This window comes from Mugil cephalus, chromosome 18 (assembly GCF_022458985.1).
Source record: "Mugil cephalus isolate CIBA_MC_2020 chromosome 18, CIBA_Mcephalus_1.1, whole genome shotgun sequence".
Lineage (NCBI taxonomy): Eukaryota > Metazoa > Chordata > Actinopteri > Mugiliformes > Mugilidae > Mugil > Mugil cephalus.
Genome location: NC_061787.1, coordinates 20,985,735 through 21,005,363, shown reverse-complemented (window position 1 = coordinate 21,005,363; position 19,629 = coordinate 20,985,735). Strand labels below are relative to the sequence as shown.

The 19,629-nt window shown below is 40.8% G+C and overlaps 1 protein-coding gene across 2 annotated transcripts in view; it reads right to left on the bottom strand.

The window, feature by feature from the left end:
• The window catches only part of kcnh2b (potassium voltage-gated channel, subfamily H (eag-related), member 2b), a 205,474-nt gene that overhangs the window by 174,825 nt on the left and 11,020 nt on the right, over positions 1-19,629 (bottom strand). For both annotated transcript variants that reach the window (XM_047567727.1, XM_047567728.1), the window contains exon 2: positions 6,080-6,310. In XM_047567727.1, coding sequence (XP_047423683.1) covers positions 6,080-6,310 — 231 coding nt within the window. The remainder of the gene's footprint in view (positions 1-6,079; positions 6,311-19,629) is intronic.

The window sequence follows — 19,629 nt, the reverse complement described above, 5'->3', positions numbered from 1 at the left end:
CTGATCTTCACAACACATGCTTATTTAATTATATGATGACATGGAAAAAGGAGCTTGAATATGAAGAGCTGTTCTTCCTCATCAGGCTGGAAAAGGATACAAAACCAAAAGCAGTTTGGAATTTTCAAATCCACAGTCAAACTGAGAGCAAATGGAAGCGATTTAACATGAGTGGTCAACCAACGAAGATCACTCTAAAAGCAGGGGTAGACGACTGATCAGCAGTTACCGGGAATGTGTAGCTGCTGTTATTTCCGCACAAGGAGGTCACAGCAGATACTGGAAACAAGGGTTCACCTCAGACTTTGGCACCTCACAGATGCGTACAAATGACATTGTACATTTGAATTTTAGCTAATTTTATGCAGAAACATAAAACATTCTGACGAGTGCAAACACTTTTAAGTAACACCATATGTGAGCTGAGTCCACCTGTAGTGAAAATCAATTCCCCAGCTTATGGTGAATGAGACTGAAGCACACTGTAACTTCAGTACTGCCCAAAAAGAGGCAGACGGCTGGTTTTTACACAGCTGAGAGAAAGTATGTGTTGTTGACACAGCTGGCGTCTGACCTTGGAACAGATACAGATAATCTGTTTCAGTTATTATAGCAATAATAAAGGTGGGTGACCTGCAGTATAACACTTAGTTGGTAACATGAGGAAGATCATTAGGGAGAAAAGCTTCAGGTTGCCATGATGTAATGTACAGTACATCATCGTGATCTTACCTTTATTTCCTTTAAATAAAGTTTAAATGAAGCAGAACATTACACTTTTCTGGCCCAATCTATTTACAGTCTGAGGAACATAGGTGCTGTCTCGTTGTTATCTTGACACTGATCCACCTGCTTGCAGGATAAAGTAAATAAATGAAGTGCTTTTCACACTAGCATGATGTTTGATTAATGTGAAAACAAGCAAAAAATCACAGTTCTTTGTCTTTTGGCGTATCATTAAACAAAAAAGACACTTGTGCATGCAGTGATGCTTCAAATGATGCTTGAATTGTATGCATGTATGTTTTTGTTTAGAGTTTAAAACCTTTTTTTAAACCAAATGAAATGAATCACAACAGTCAATGCACCCATCCTTTAGATGTGCCGTTTAGAGGATGGAGGTCTAGTGGAGCTTGTTCCAGCTTTGAGGAAGAGGCGTGGTGCGGCCTATAAAGGTCACCGGTCCTTCACAGCGTGACAGACAATCATTCAGGCCCACAGTTACACTTACTGCCAATTTAAAATTACAGATCAGCATAACACATGCACATGTCTGGGCTGTGGGAGGAGCAGATATAGTCTCCACACAGCAAGGCTCAAGCCAAGTCTGCAGCGTGCTCAGAACCAGACCTGTCAATTCACTCTGTTGTATCGTGTATTAGAATAATATTTATTTCCTCCAGACTTACAAAAGCGTGCCAAGTTGGCATTGGCCTAAAACAAACATCTTAACTAATCTGTTAAAGAAAAGAGCTGTCAAACATTCAACCTTGAAATGGGATTCACTCGTTCCATCAGCTCAACACTTACAAGAGTGACCTTCCTGAATTGATCTAGCACATGACCAGACCGTTTAAATGGTGCTTGGATACAAGTGGCCTGTAGTTGTTATGCAAGTCCTGATTTTAATTAGTTATTTATTTTTTTAAGAAATAAATGTCCAAATGTCCAGTCTCCTCTTTCTTGTATTCTCTTAGATTCCATGTGCACTGTGCAAGTATTAAGTATAATGAGCAAATCAATTCAGCGTAGACCTATGTGCTTGCCAGCTGAATAGCTCCGCAATGCGTTAAGATAAAAATATTTACCTCATCATTTATTTTACCACAGTAGACCCTCCGTCATTGTACAAAATAAATTACACTGAAGGGACTAAAACTGCATTGGCTCTTATAAAAAAAAAAAACACCAAAAAAAAGAACTCTTGATGGATAACCAACTGACAAACCTAAATATCTTATATAACATTCAGACAGTCAGAACAAATACAAAATCACAGCTCAGACTAATCTGTAAATTAATTAAATTAATTACGTTTCACTTTGTGTTCGCGACTGCTGTAAAGCAAATACTGAAACTCTTGCTAGCTTGGCTTCATGCTTGGTCACATCAAATCATTTTAAGAATCCCATGATACCACATGGGACCCTAACAGTAGTAATACCAGTAGCAATACCAGGCAAAATTATCTAAGTTATTTCTTTTTCGCATTTGCCCATCACCAGCCTCACTGGAGGTGATGCAGGGGGTCATGTGACCAGTTCGTATGAAGCCTCGCGTGACGAGGATTTAAGAGAACTATGGGATATTGCGAGACAGGACTTCACAAGAGTTACAGCACATTCGCAAAACACCTTTCAATGGAAACACGTACAAAGCACAATTATACGTTATTAAAATTTCAGGAATATCGCTTTTATTTTGTGAAAAGTTGTAATAGAAACGCGTGTCACAGAGTGTCACAGAACAATGGAGGCGCTGATATGACAAGTATTTAAAGGTAATGAAAGCCAAGAGGAGACAAAACAGTGAGGTAGCACCCAGGTAGCCGATCTGTACCAAAACCTCCACATGGCCGGTGCATGTGGGCACCCTCCCTAATGCAGTTTACCTGGACAGCGTGATTGATTAAACTGGTGAGCAATCGGAGTAGAACAATTGAGCGTGAGAGCGAGAGGGGAGATCCATCACTGTGAAGGCTCATGCCTGAGCTTGGCACTATAGATAAATGGGCTCAGATGAAGCTTGTGTGTGTCTGTGTGTAGAGCGTGTTTACAAACATGTGTGTGTGTATGCAGGGGTCACGGCTACATAGAGTAAAACGCAAACACTCCCGAACATTTCTTAGTTTGTTTTCCAAGATCCAGGGAGAAGCTATTCTTTCTCTCTGCACTTTGGGCTGGAGGAAAAGGGGGCAGGTAGTGTTTCCCCTCTGTGTGCATTATGGATGAGGCGTGTCCGCTGCATTTGATCAGCGGCTCTCTGTTGGCTTGAAGGTGGCCCGCTGGGGTTACCTAAGACTCTGTGTTTGTGTCTTTGTGTGCGGTAGGGACTGAGCCAGAGGAGTCACCAGGGTCACACCTATACACACATGTGGGTATGTGCATAGCCAACAAACACACGTTTGTTTGTTTGTTTTTTTAAAATGCATTCATATGTATAAGGATCCTACTAGTGACGATCTCAAATAAAGGCAACATTGCTTTTACTCACAAGCTACGTGCACTAGACTACAGTGTACACAATGTCGATTTACACATTTTTCCATCGAGTCATAAGAGTCCCACTCGGCTGGTGTGTCAACGTGCTGAGGGCCTCTCAAACTCCAGCTCTACATGACAAACACAGCCCCCCACTCATAGAGACGGACATGCCTGTAGTTCAAGTGCAGTGTGTGAGTAGTTTACATACAGTGGGCTTCCGTGCAGTCATCTTAACTCCATCACATTGTCAAACTACTGTATATAAATGCTTTTCACGCTCGTCATAACTGCTTACATCTTGCGGTCATTTGCAGGGCTTGCTTATAGCAACCTATTGCCACCACTAAACCTCATTGCTTCTGCTTCAAGGCCTGTCAGTAGCTGTCATTGTGAACTGTGGTGAAAGGAAATCAATTAGGAAATTTTCTTCTCTGGCAATTCAGGGAATAAAAGGTTTGGACATGACTTTTGCGTTTTGGATAATTGCCTGAATAGGAACCTATACTGGCAACATTTTAGCGTTGCATTCTCTTAATATATAGAACCAGTGATTAATCAAATACACATAATATTTATTACAAATGACATACATTAAAATTAACACGCTAATAAGTCATAAGCTCTGTGGTGTCAAAGCTGCCAAAAATCATAAAAGAAAGAACAGAAGAAGAAAGCAAAAACAAACCTCCCACAGCAGAACTTGTGTAAAACCCTACTAGGTGGCCCTCTACACAAGAATAAAGTTATCTGTAGTTTTTGTGAATATGGACTGAGTTACCACTTTCACAGCTGAGAACTCTCAGCCCTTAAAGGTATATTAAAATCAGATAATTAAAAAAATGAAACCATAGAAATCATGCAATTAAACATTTATTTAAAAGTATGCTTGTTTTGTAACAATCAGTGCACACTGTGCTGCTTTTTGTCACTGTTTCTTGATTTTGAATATTCCAAAAGCTATATAGTTTTTATAAAGGAAAACATGGGTGAATCATTTATTACCTATAAATTTGAATTACTCTTAACACTGAAAAGAGAGGCTTTTATGATTTGGCCCCGTCCATCCCTGCCAGGTGGTGTAATCAGACTCATCCATGCATTTACTTTGTGCACTTTGCACAAAAAAGTTAAATGCACATGACATTTCCTGGGAATGTGCACTCCGTTTCTCTACCCATTATGGACCACTTCTTACATCCAGTATTTCAGTTTTATTGCTTTGAGAATGGTCATTACCTGAGTCTGTGCCATTAGATTTGAGTTAATATGATAATTTCTCTTTTGTCTACAATAGGAGGACATGTTCAAGCTGCTGCACTGTGGCTATACAGCTACCAGACACATTGCAGGCCTTAAATGTTCCTGATTCCAAAGCCTTTAACTATGCGTTGTTAGCCTGGTGGACGTCCAGAGCGACAGAAATGAGAGCGCCTCTGTAATTCTATATACAGGGTTGTAGTTTTTTACGAGCTACTTTTGTGTAGCGCTAGCGCTGGCGCTGCGTATGAGTGTGTGTCCACATCTCTAGTATAAACAGTGGAAAGTGAAACATGCAGTGGGGAGGGCTGAGCTGGCACAGGACACCTCACTCGAATGGAGACAGCTGGCGCCGTCTCCTGCTTCACTCTTCTACTTTCTTTTTCACTTTCAGATTACGTGAGAAACACACTTCAGACAGTCACTGTTCCTCTTCCTCTCTCATGCTTTTTGTTTGTTTCTTCCATTTCTCACCCAGTGGTTGTTCCTCACTTTGACGCTTTCTCCTGATTCATAGTCATCTTGACTTCGTTTTTTCCACCCAGTTTGTTTTCCTCTTCCCTCCTTTTCCTCCATCTGTCCTCCTCCCTCCTCCTTCTGCTCTGGTGTCTGTCTACAGGTGGAAAATGTCCAACAGATGCTCTGGCCATAGCCCAGGGAGTTGCTGACTTTATTACCATGGCAGCTCTTTATCGCCATGGAAGCAACCAGCATCCTATTAACTGGTCCTGGTCCAGTTAACATAAATTCACTCTTGTCAAAGGAGAGAATTCTCCAAGGGTTTCCCCCATTTATATAAAGTACATATGATGTTAGGGTGGACACGGTCACATCTACTAAACATGCCACTGTTTCATGGAACAAGCTGTTCGGAGACAAGAAAGAACAGCTGCTCAGTCAAACTTTGTTTTACTCAGTTGTAGCTTTCTGCCACAGCAATAGACTACATTTCTTTAAATGCAGTTTGGAAACTTTTGCGCTCATCAGAAGAAAATCAAATCTGACACTAAACTAACACATATGACCAAATGGACTGGACCGTAGTCACACATACAACAAAGACATGAGCTGTAGGGTGTTCTGTACACGCCGCAGTGTACTGACAAAATCTTACGCCTCAAAACTTCACACTAATGCAGAGTCGAATACTTGCACACATACACACACACACACACACACACACACACACACACACACACACACACACACACACACACAAACACACAGTTAGGGTTAGGGTTAGTCATATAACTGTAGCGACTGCTTGTCTAACCCTAGCCTTAGCTAAATCCTGGAAAAGGACGCCCTAAGATTAACCACTGACCCAAATCTGCATTTTAAAGATTTTCTTGTCCCCAGTTGCACTGGCCATCAAAATAGGCCACTAGCATTGGGATGCATGCTCCTGACTTCCAAACTCAAAGTACACAGACACTAACTGTCATCTCTTACTTAAGTAAGTAGAATACACACTTCCTATTCATTCATAGATACCATAAAGGATCATCTTCACATTCATCTCATGTACATGTCATCAAGTCAAACAGCAGGTGCCCACACGCTCTCCTTCTGACCACAAACAAGCCCTGAAATCACTCCACCACACTGTTTCTTCCTACCGTCTTTCCGGTAAAGGTCAATTTCCACTTTCCTCTCCTCCGATCCCAGCAGGGCCTGCGCCATCTGGGCGATCGCCAGGCGCTTGGTGTCTGGTCCGTACAGGAAGTTACACGTGCACGGCTTCTGCATGATCTCGGCACGCGAGTAACCGCACAAGTGGCAGAAGCCATCGTTGCAGAAGATGATGGCGCAGTTCTCCACTCTTGCATTGGCGATGAGAAACTTACGACCTGTGGGATGGGAGAGGATATTTAAATTAACTTACTTCATTTTTGATTTAAAAAAAAAAATCCATGCATGTTGACAAAAGTGCAGAAATCCTAAATAATAGTCAGTTCTCAATGACGGAGCGACCCGAGACCAGCTTTCTGCTATAAAGATTTTGTGGGCGGAGAAAGTTGGGCCACCTTCCAGGTGGCAAAAATCACAACTTGTATCAAATTATTCAACTTACAAAACCCACTTAATTCAAGAAATGATGGAAGTTGACGACACATTTAGTTAGCATGAGCATAGAGGAAACTCATGCTACCTGTAAATAAATTATTCTCTGTTTATTATTCTCAATTATAATTTCAAATTAAACACTAAAAAAGACTTCTGCCATGTTAAGCAACACAATACAAAATAATGTGACGACATATCAACACACACAACAATCATATTTAATGAAATGCTAAGAAAAATGTTTACTGTGACTAGAACTTTCTGCGTGTTTCTAATTGTGGTCCAAAGTCTACTCTGTAACCACAACCTCAGTAGTACTGTCTCCTGCAATGCTTTCATACACGTCTCTCTCTAAACCACTTACAGCAGGAGGAGACATCCACTGGCTCTGCTCAGTGTCAAAGAATGATATTAAAGCACTCTGATAGGTGTTGTTGTGCCACACACATCCACAAGGACACATTTGCACATATTTGCTTACTCAGTACACTGAGACACACACGTACTTGTGATACACTGTGAAGAAACAACAGGTCTGTAGCTTGTGAGAAGTGGATCCCATTTGTGCCTCATACAAACAACATGAATGTGTGCACGTGCATACGATACGGCCCATGTGGACGCGTGAGTGTGTTTGTGCTGTGTCAGGGTGAAGTGTGATGCTGATAGATGGCTCCCACTAAAGAGCATTTAACTTCTAAAGAGTCCCAGTATTTCCTTGTTTCTTCCACTCAGCAGTGGGGCCCACTGAGAGGAACAAAACACTCATAAATAGTCATGTGGATGGTTAGAGGGGAAAAAGGGATCGGCTGGTGATAGAAAATGGTTGGTGAAGCAGGAGGCAGCAGAAGGGCTGGATGGGGATGAATAAATGGAAATGAGATGGTTTGATAAGAAAAGGCTGGGGGAGAGTGAGTGCCAAAAACAAGGGATTTGGGGGAAAGATGTGACAATAAATTTCTTGGAAAAAAAATGTCTGATGAAATTAAATCTAAGCTAATTTAAAACCAGCCAGATCAATAGAGAAAATAGACTGAAAACAGGAGAAAATACATTGTGTGGCACAAGACTAAACACTATTGAATAGTATAACTATAAAAACGACACATGAAATGTAAATGTAAATCCACAAATCAATGTAACAAAGCTGCACAAGGGCATAAATAATTATTGAGGAACAACTGATAATACGCATAAAGGAAGGGATAAAGGACCGTGAGTGACTTTTACAGGTAAGTTAAATGGGGTTTGTAATTCTACATATTTCATACATTACACATAAATCATACATTTGAAATTATTAAAAAAAAAATCTTGCTTGGTTAATTAACTCGCTAAGGAACCCACTCAGAGCTTTTGTGTGTAAATCCATCTACAAGGGGAAAAACAGAATTACTTTTTACAGCAAAACCTAAAAGAGTTTAGGTTAATCTTGATTGTTATTGATTGTTACTGGTTTCTGCTTGAAACCAGGGAAGACTCTGATGACTTGCTTGGTATCCTACTGCGCAATGTGTCTGGTTTTACAGTGTAATCAGTAACAGTGATCCCTATCTATGATACATAAATTATATTGTTATTGCTTTACTCAACCCTTTCCCACTGTTCCATATTTTATCCAACAGGAAATTACTGACACGGCCGAGTTACTATAAATTATTGGAACTTCAACATCATAAAGATTTATGTAAGTAGTTTTAGAAATTGATATCATATAGTACTGGTGTCTTTTTCATTTAAAGGACATCAGTTTTGCTTCAGGATAAAAAAAAATACACGACAACTCTGAATGTTGGTGATTTACACTGTATATGCACAAGGTTACAGTATAAATATCTTGGGATGTCTGATCCAAGGAATGGATGATAACATTGAAAGTGTGAGCAGCATTGTAGGATTATTGCTTAGAAAAATGTATTCTGAAGATTTTAAGATAACAGGCACTCAGAGAGTCTCCAAACACCTTTGAAGGCCACTAACAAGGCAACATATCAAGTAAGACTTTCCCATTATAATGACAATTCAACTTTCAGGCACAGAAAAATATTTTTCAGTGGAATATTGCACATAGTGTTCACTAGAGTTTTTGAATAACGGATATAAAAAATAACTTTAATTAAACCAAGGTCTGCATCCTGGGTCTCAAAGGGAAAAAAATGTCTGACACTTTTGGTAATTTCCATGTTGGGAGATCCTCACAAACGCCATCTGTGATGAATCATTCTCAAGGACTCTGGCTATGAAAAGGAAAGAGCACCTTATTCTTGCAGTGAATTCTTAGAGAAGTTGCTCCCGTAATTACTTTTTGCTCAGTATGTCCGACTTCAGATCGAAATGTTCCCACAACATAGGCCCAGCCCCTGGAAACTGGGCGTTAAATGTTGGTGAAAGGTAAAGAATGTTGTGATTGTGGCGTTGTTGTCTCTGGGAGAAATGGGAGAAAGAGATAAGGCTGGAATGACTGAAATGCTGATGAGTGCCAGTTCAATTCAAAACATGATTAAAAAATGAAAACCTTCACTGGATGTTAGTTGTTTTGAAGTGAGTTAAAAAGAAATACACGTGCAACAGCTCGAGAAGTAAAATGGATCTCTAGAGACTCAGATCAGAAGGAAATTGGATGTTGTTAGTGCTCCACTGAGAGCCATGAGTATTCGACAATGCATCAAGCTGTGGCACCATGAATCCCTAACCAGAAGAAATTAACAGGGCTTGATGGTCTTACAATACAATGTTTTATAATTGAAATCTTAAAGACTACAACCCCAAAGTGAACTCACACAGTAGGCATTTTAGAAGGCATGAGTGGCAGCCAATCACGTGCCTTTAAGTAGTGTCATGGTTTTCATTCCACGGCAAAGAATGACCTTCAAAATAGAGGGAAGAGTTCATCAGTGCAATCCCACGACTGAGGCGATGAGTTTTGGAATGAAATCCTCCTTACTGTTGGCTCTCCATGGCACATAGTTGGCCACCAATTCACTACAGAGAGGCTGTCTATGAAATCGCACCCTTATCCACTCATTCAAGATCAAAGATGTACTTAATTGCCTCTCGGGGAGATTTGTGTTGGGCTCACAGAACCTTAAATGTCAAGCCCACATCACAGCGGTCCTTCGACAATTAATTAAAGTGCCACAATTCACAAAGTGAGGAAAAGTGAAGGGTTTTGCACAGTCAATTAATAAAATCACAAGCGAGCACAATCATTTTTTCCATTTCTCGTTAGAATTAAGTTCTGAAATCTGTATATTTACGGCCAAGATATGTTTGCAAAGAGATAAAAGAAATATAAAAGAACTCTACAATTTGCAGTGTTAAAATCAATGTCCCAAATAGCTTAGGCCAAATAGCTTCTACCTCCTCTGTAACCAGGCCTAGTAAGTATTCATTATCCTCACATTAGTCTTGTGAAACTTAATCTGTAGGTTAACATCTACATCAAACTACTCATCTGACTCATCTGACCAAGTACAGTCCAAATACCCACATGTGTACTTGGCTAGCCCATTTTACCGAGGATGTATTGAAAGGTAATTTATGTAGACTTGGTATAGCTAGGTATCAAGAGAATGCTTTTCAGAGGCTTTTCAAATCAAGTTTGATGCTAAATGACTGTCTACTTTCTCCCGAAGAGTCTGTTAAGTTGAAACAACCAAGTACAAAGGTCCAAGTTTGCATACTGAGAAATGAGAACTGAGAAATCTCCCTGGTCAGTTTTCTCTCCGTAAGGCAACAGATTAATAGTTCAATATTTTTGGGTATATCTGAAGAATATTAACAGACTAGGTCTCCCTGTACACATTGCCAAGATTTGGAGGGAAGGTTATGGGTCTTAAGTTGTTACGATGATCAATGAATTAATGAGACAAAGTCTGCACACTGGGGGCAATTAATCTTGCAAAGTGTTCTTGATGAAACCTGATTATGAAAAGGACCCTGAACAGGAATTATCATTTAACAAGGAAGGGGGGAGATGGTCATTATGTCTAAGAGGCAGCTCGCAGAGGTGACGTGTTGCAACTTCCCCCCGAAACAATGATTTATAAGGTGTTTTACTTCCACTGGCAAGACGGCAGCCTGCCATGCCCAGACATTTCTGCACACTTCATTTCTTTTCAAACTCTACTATTGGCCAGTAATATTTAAATCTCCTGTACTGGATTCAAGCTCTTTGTGCTCCACATTGTTTTAGAGAAATTGTTCTGCCACAGCAGCTATTATGTTGGAATGAGTTTGTAGACTGAAGCCAAATGATTTATGGGCACTGGAAAAAGTTGTCCCCATTTCAGTTGTTGAGCTATAACTAATGTGGGATATTACTGCCTTGATTCAGTGCACATTTGGGTGTGTCTGTGGGTGTTGTGTTTACTTCTGCAACAACACCAGAAATAAGACACTTCTACAACAGATGTTGATGATGAATTAAATCGACAAACTTTGGTTGGCCGGGGAACGGCAAAACACAAAAACATGACCCTGTGTTAAAAATACAGAGACACCACATACACCAGCACTGGACGATAAATATAAGGCTTCTTATCAGAGGGTAGTCAACCAGAAAAGACAAAACACATTCACCCAGCATGCTGCCGATGATCATTACTTACAGACTGGCCCACATTAAAGTAACCCAATATCAGAGGTATCTAAGATCACATTTGCGTATAGATCCAGAATATGAAACATATATAAGCAAAAGTAACATGCAACAGTGAAATCTTAAGTTTGGCGCTTTAGTTGTTTATCTCAAAATATCCAACATCATCCTTTACCGCTTCCTCACTAGGGTCGCAGGGGTTGTGGAGCCCCCTCCATTACAGCTGTCATCGGGCGAGAGGTGGGGTACACACTGGACAGGTCACCAGCCTATCGCAGGCTTAACACAGAGACAAACAACCATTCGCACACACACTCACACCTAGGGTCAATTTAGGGTCATCAATCAGCCTAACGAGCATGTCTTTGGAGGTGGGAGGAAACCAGAGTACCCAGAGAAAACCCACACAGACACAGGGAGAACATGCAAACTGGACCAGCTGAAAAGGACTCAATATCATCACACCCAAAGAGCATATACAGTATACAGTAGGGGTTGTAACAACTAGTCTACATTACTGCTGTGCTATAACTCTTTAAGCAGAAAGTTGACTAGTCACTAATCACGTGACAATAACACCATGGCCGCATCCGAAAAGGCAAGGAGCCTTCAGGTGAGGCAGGTGAAACAGGTGAGGAGCCCAGTGGGTCATTCCAGTAAACTAGCAGCAGTTCATCAAACATGTGGAAATACTTCCTTTAAGATAAAGCTCATTCTACTGTGACATCCAGAATATGTAGTCACTCTTGTAATACAACAAATCTACACGTACCTTAAAAGACATCTGCCAACACTAAGGAGTAGTGGTCTAAATGCCCTGTGGTACCAGAGAGAAGGAGGCGGGAAAATCAATCATTTTTTGGTGAATTTCGTTGTGCTATACACAGAAGACGATTCAGAGAGATACTACTTTTTATTTTATTTTATCCAGGTTATATTATCCTATCTTACTACATGCTGTAAAGTATTACTAAATAGTATTGACTTCGCTGATTTATATAGGCTATACATATTTGCAGTGCACAATATTGATAAGCTCATGTGTTTATGTTCAGTTCTGTTGTGTTCTATTAGTTTACATTGTCGAGTATAGCGTGTGTTTTTTTTGTCCTTGATGTCAAGTAAATGCACCACTGGAGAGCTACAGAAGTTAAGGTAATGGAGGTGTCAGACTGATGGTGTTTATGGTGTTGTCATTATGGCCATTATGGTGTTGGCAACAACCGACAGCAGCCCGTGTTCAAGCTTCAATTACTTTGCAGAAAACCCTCCTCAGCTACTTTTGTGTGAAATATGTGTCACAATATGTGTTCAGGTCAAGAATATAGATTTCATTCTTGCTTAGCATTACTTTCTACTGTGTTTTTATGTGTGACATCATCGAGTAGTCGACATTGACTTGACTTTTACTACATATTACAGAAAAGGGGAATTAACAAACTGACCCAGGTTAATGAGACACAAGTGAAACACACAAAGATAGGGCAGTACAAAAACACATGATAAATAATGCAAAGTAAAAACATCACCTAGATATATCACCTAAAGAAAGTCTTGCTGACTCATTCATCCACCCACACCGTGACAGGGTGGATGACTTTGTCACTCTACTAATAACATCTCTCCATTTTAGTACCAACAGGAACTAATCATTTGAAGCACACATTCTCTCATTTTGGTAGTGGTGTTATCTCCATGTACAAATAATATTAATATGATAATTATATAATAAAATATTACCCAAAGTATACATTACAGCAGCATTACACTTTCCAAATTATTAACAGCAATTTTCTTATTTCTTGTACTCCATCACCTGCCACAGTGCAAGAATCTAAATTGACTCTGCTCATTATTCCAGCATAAAGTGAACATCAGTCAGTGCGGACCTCCTGAATGAAATGTCTGTGCCCATTTCTCCCTGCGTTAAGCGCACCATTATCACAGCCTCATTGCCGTTCCTTCATAAAAAAAGACACAAAATCTATCAAAGCTGTCCGTCCAGCATTCAACAGGCTGTCCTCAAAGGAGACATAAAGCGACGTAGGGTCCTGTTCAGATATTCATGGAAATAGTGGTGATCGATTCTACGGATGCACTTGACAGGCTGTCTCTGTGAATTAGCAGCAGCAGCAGCACTCAGAGGCTCATAACACTTGATAGGATGAGCACTAGGTAATACAAAGGCAGAGACGTGTGTTTATATTGTACATTTCGTATTGGAGATTCTGAGAGTGTGGTTTTCAGCAGAGGCATTCTTGGCATGGGCAATGTGGCACTTTTTAGGGGGCGACACAAACGGTACAAGAAAAAAAAACGTATTTATTTATTACCCGGGGCCTACCCCCAGCATCATTTGGACCACCGCAGATGGATGGATGAGCAGATGAGTGGAGACCTGTCTGTCAGGTGACCAACCCCCACTCAAAAAACTGAAAGAAAAACATACTTTTTTTTTGTTATAATGTGTCCAGGTTCACCAGAGGGTAATCTTGTCCAGGGCGCCATTCAAGCTAAAACCTCCACTGCTTTTCAAGCAGTGATTATGGCCAAAAGAAGCTTTATTATTATTATTATTGTTGTTCCAAGCTGTTTAAGCCTTTTAAGCCTGGGTTCTTCAGAGTGCATTTATTTAGAAGATAAAGCAGGAATGGAAAAATGTACTAATTCTTTAGACACACACCCACTCACATAAAGAGCTATCACCCAGTCTATAGGCAGACGTATAATGAGTGCTGAATGAGGATATTTTAACTCAACCAAAGGGAACCCACAGAAGGTTGTGAGAAGGTAAACAAGCTTTTCAAGTGATGCCACAAATCTCGAAATCTACAGACTTGACTAGAGCGCATAAAGATACAGTAATGTAAGGAAAACACTGTGTTCAGTGTTCAGACCATGTGGCTACGCATGAGGGAAGCTGGTATTATTCTAGCACGGAGGGGGTCACGTACTGTATTATTATTTATTCATTAATTGTCTGTAACCACATGTCATCTGGAGCGTTGCGAGGGTTGGAGGGACTGGAGCCCATCCCAGGTGTCATTGGGCGAAAGGTAGTTTTCCTGGATAGGTCTCCAGTCCATCACAGGGCTAACACCGAGGGACAGACAACCTTTCAAACTCACACCTCACACCTAATCACTAGTTAACCTAACGACCATGTCTTTGGACGGTGGGAGGAAGCTGGAGTACCCAAGCAGACCCAGGGAGAACATGCAAACTCCACACAGAAAGGCTCCAGTTGATATCAGAACTTTCTTGGTCTGAGGCATCAGTGCCAGACACTGGTTAGAAACTGGCTGTCCAACACTGTATCATTATACCCCAGATACTGAGAAAGGAAAATTGAAGAGATGGCACTATATGGATGCAATGTGTTCGAAATATACAAGGTTAATGGTGGACAGCTGTTGCTTTCCATACCCACTTTTCTGAAATTTGCTTTATATCTTCGCAAGCATGTGAGATATTTGGCTTCCTTTGTCGTTGACCTCTATCAGTAACCTGCCGATCTCCATTCTGTCACAAGCAGTAGTCTCGTAGTGTATAGGAACAAAACCAGATCCAACATAATAAATAAAAAGACACGAAAGACTCGAAATAATAAAGCTATCCACTTCACATGGTTCAACCTGCTTCAATATCAATTTGTTTAGAGTTAATTTATTTTGTCATTGGTTCCAGAGATTTGTGGCCTCACAGTGCTCTCACGGTTCTGTCATGGGTTTGGATCTGCCTCCCTCGAGGACTAATCTCTAATGAGAGGATACAGGAAATGGCCTGCATTTTAAAAATCTTTTAGATGATAATGGATCATTCAAACCCAGGCCCACAATATAATCATAATACTAAATACGGACCAAAAATCATGATGTAATAGTTTCAATTTCTATAAAATGTCATTTTATTCTGCTTCTATAATAATCACTTTATAACAGGTAATGCAAATGGAATTGGAGGGGGTTTTATATTAAGCCTCTGTATATTTATTCAGATTTTACAATGGTTTTCTTTTTTTTAACATAACAATAGTTGACATTTACAAAGTTTTTTTCTGAATCGCGTTGGTTGAAGTGTGTCCAAAGACATGCATGTTAGCAGGTGATTCTAAATTGGCTGTGCATCAGAGGGAATGGATGGATGAATGGATGTTTTTCTCTGTTAGCCCCGTGACAGACGGGCGACCCGTCCAGGGTACACCCCGCGTCTCGCCCCGTGCCAATTGGGATAGGCTCCAGCCGCCTGCAATCCTGTAAAGGATAGGCTATTCATAATGGATGGATAGAATATCATGTTACTTTATTAACCACTGACATTTTCATTGCTGCTTTAAGAGCTATAGACTATGATGGAATAAATATATAAACCCCCACACCACTGTGTCCAGTGGTGGTGTTTTAGGTAATGGAAAACTCCACAGCTGTCTCTGGCCACTCCTTTCTTTGTCCCTGCAGTAATGAGCTTTTGAAGCTATAGAGGAGGGAGTCAATGGAGAGGATGATAAAAGACGAGTTGCTGATGCCCAGGAGGAAAACACTATTTAAGATTCTTACACACACTTACATACATATAAGATCTTAAATGCACACATAGACCCACCAACGCAGGCTGAATAATTCACTAAGAGCAGACCTCGGGGGCTCTGTAGTCTGCCAGCATGAGTATGCGCATGCTGTGTGTTTGTATGCCAGCATTCGTCTGTACTTGGAATCTCCCCCTGAGTACACTGCGTGGGCGGATAAGGAGGGAAACCCATGTGTTAGGTGCACGAGTGAATGCACCAGCTCAGCGACTGCTAGCTACAGAGACTGAGAGATAAAGAGAGAAGGAGTGAGATCACGGAAAAAACACGGAGATAGACATGAATAAAAAAATAAAAAGGAAGAAAAAAGGACGATAGTAAAAAATAATAATAATAATAATAAAAAGGCCATGACAGAGGGAGGAGAAGTAAAGAAAGAAGCCGATGATTCGTCGGTTCGTTGGCAGGGCCAACGCCTGCTCATGAACAGCCTGGGTACATTTTTTATTTTTTTTTATTTTGTTGTTGTTGCTTCTACCCATTTCAAACTGTGCTATTGCCATGGAAACTGAATATCTGACACATGCTAAAATCTCAGAGAGCTGACACTTGGTTCAGACTCAGTTCAGACTATGACACTTTGTATTCCAGAGCAGCCCACAGGTACTGGGCTGTATATTTTGATATATAACATAAGCATCTTGAATTAACCAAGGAAAACTATTTATCAGAAATATCTCTTTTTTTTCAATGTGTTTTTCTCTTCAGCTTTAAATAAACACTTTAAACTTGGCACCAGTTGCTGTGAATTCTTGGTTTAAGGCTGTTTTTTGTATCGCAACTGACTCTCGGCCTTGTCCTTATAAAGGGCACCAGCCGAGATCCGGCGAAGGTTTCGTTTGCCATCATCATTCCTCTGGTTTATACTGCTATTAAAATATCCCTCGCTAATGCGCACCCTGTGTAAACGATGGGGGATAAAATACACACTCCTTACTCTGTTTAAAAGTCGATTCCAAAGTTTATCTGGAGTCACCGCTAAGCTTCAGTAGCTTGAGCCAGACGTATCAAGAGAAAGTTTCATCACAGTTGAGCATGGGAACACAAACACGCAGAATAAAATCTGTGCATACTGTCACCTGTTACTCACACTGGAGCTATAGGAAGAGGTCTACCAGCATGAACAGGAGGATGGTTTCATTATGCGCTCCACTACCTTCGACAGCAGCTGTATTTTTGCTGCCCTCATTCGTCTGAATTACAGAGAGCTTCAGAGAAATGATATCCATTGAGTCATATGAATTGTGAGGGGGTGTTTCCACCTAAGTACTAGTATTTTCTTAGCAGTCGTTTTGAGGTAAAAATGGAACTCTACTGAGGGAAAATGGTGAGTCATGCTTTAAAAATATAAAGTCTCATAAAAAAGTCTAACTATAATTGCATGTCTGATGCATATTTGTTATTAACAAGAAAAAGAAGGCTTTCATACTGGGGAATTCTCACATTTCAGAAGTGTAAGTTTCCAGTGCTTTTTTTAGTATAAAGTGTACCAGTGTCAATAGATGTAAGACAAAGCTGGAAAGTGTTTCCTCTGTTCCAAGATTCTAAAGTACGCTGCTATTTGAGCCACGTATGCACCATAGCTGCAGCTGTAAACCGATCCAGCTCTCAGCTGTCGCTTCACAGGTGACACCCGTCCCTGTCTGAGCCAGCGTCCCGCTCGCTCATCCGTCAGTCAAACTCTGAGTGCTTTCACAATGCCAGGAAAATAATTACTCCCGCTTCTTTGCTTGGCTTTGCAAAAGTATAACAGCACTTCTTCGAAATAAAAAAAAAAAAAAAGCTGTCACGGCACATTGTGTTTTCCTGAGACTTACTTGTATTTTTGTCTCATTAGAGATTCTGGCTAGACAAGACAGGAGCACACATTGCTGGAGAAGTGCTGATGTCATGAGTGTGGGACAGATGGGACGGTGGTGGGTCCCGTCATGGTTTGACAGTCCAAGCATTTATCTCTGTCTACTCAGGTTTGGACTCAGTTTCTAAATTAGTATGTATAAAAAATGAAATACACTTACATTTCTATACTGAACAAAAGTAAATAAATAAATAAATGTTGACAAAAATACCTGCTGGCACATTGTTTTCTGTGTCAGCTTCGTATCATGGGAGAAGACGGCAAAGCTAAATCCACAGAGGCAGTGTGTTTATTTATATATATATTTTTTTTTTTATTAAAACACCACCCATTTGGTCATAGCTCTGACCTGGAAAGGTGGAGGTTCCAGTTCAGATAGCAGCAATGTAAGATACAAGCTTGACCAATCTTTTCTTAAGCAAGCTCAGACGCAGGCATAAAGTTTAATATTTTAAAGTAATAAAGTCATATTTCAGTGTTTTGGTACTAAACAAGCTTTTGCCATAAAGTGAGGGAGCTGTGGTCCATGAAGCCACAGTAAAGTAGCAGCTCACTTGATGGTGTTTGAAATCATTTCCTGCAGAAGCCCTTAAAGTCAAGACACTCCAACTTAAGAAAACATTGGCAAAGAAGCAATACACTTGCATCTTGAATATTATGGCCTCTTAATGATCGTCCTGATGATGGTCCCGTTCAGCACGGCATTGCGCATTTAGCTGTTGAGTTTCCAGAATCTAGTGTTCACTTCTCCAGACAGACTAAGATCCCTGATGTAATTCCATTTACCAAGTTGGTAAATGGTTGAGTTTGCTGTTAGTCCATTCAAAATGAACATTCATGTGACCATAACCATTTTTTTCTTTCTTTTTTTTTTTCAAAACACAGGAGGTTATATAAGGTGTGTGTGAGTTCGTAAAGGTGTGCTGTGTTGTGTGGGGGCATATGGGTGGAAATAAGTGCATGAAAGCGAGAAAAAAGGAACATTGCTAATGTGGTATTTTGTAACATAAAATAATGTATAAAATATTGTGAAGATCTGCCTTGTGTCTCCAAAACAGACTCATCAGAGAATGGACATGGGCCTGCTGAGGGTGTCCTTTGGGTCCAATGGGTTGATGGGAGGGGCCTCTGTGGATCATCAGTTTGGGATCTAGTGAATTTGGAGGCCAGGTCAACACCTTGGGCTGTTCTTCATGTTTTTTGAGTTGTTCCTAAAGTGTTTTTGTGTGTCTGTGTCAGGCTGCATCCTGCTGGGGATGGCTGCTGAGATCAAGGAGTGTCATTGCTATGGGTTGGGGGTGTCTGGTGTGGTCTAGGTGGGTGGTACATCCACATGAATGCCAGGTCCAAAAGTTTCCCAGCAGAACACTGAATTGTCACAAGATGGTCGGTGTTATTCACTTGTCCTGCCAGTGGTCATAATGTTGTGGCTGACTGGTGTATGTGTTCTAATGCCAGACAGAGTAGTAGTAATGTCTGGAAGCCGCTTTCATTTACAAACCCCAATGCATTGTTACATGGCTTTTTAGAGAGCTTGAAATAATTTTAATGGAAAAACAGAAACCTCAGCCAGGAACAAAGCCAAGGCCAACACAACCCGAAGGTCACCTGACTCAAATCTGAATTCAGTCACGCAACGTGGCACTTTTCAGAGAGTACACACTGGTCCAGTCCCCCAACAGTCGTTAAGAGTGATAATCCCATAATCACTGCAATCCTTAATGGGCTGTTTCGCTCTGAAGTGTCTCAGGCTACAGTGTGTAGAGCGTCTCCCTCTGCCTTAACGAGGTTATGCAGATTTATGCAAATGAGGTCTAATCCCTGGCACACAGGGGACTCTGGGGTCTCTGAGTCGACCTTTTTTTTTTCCTTATTGCTGTGCCAATGCTCTGGAGGTGGCTCAGGAGTCACAGTGACTGAGAGAGGGAATCCGAACTAGCAAGAGAGAGATGGAGCGAGAGTAGATGAGAGAGGTGTGATGAGAGAGCTTTAGAGGAACCGGAGGAGGGCGACTTGATGAATGGGAGGACGAGAGTGAAAGGGCAGCTGCCGGGAGATA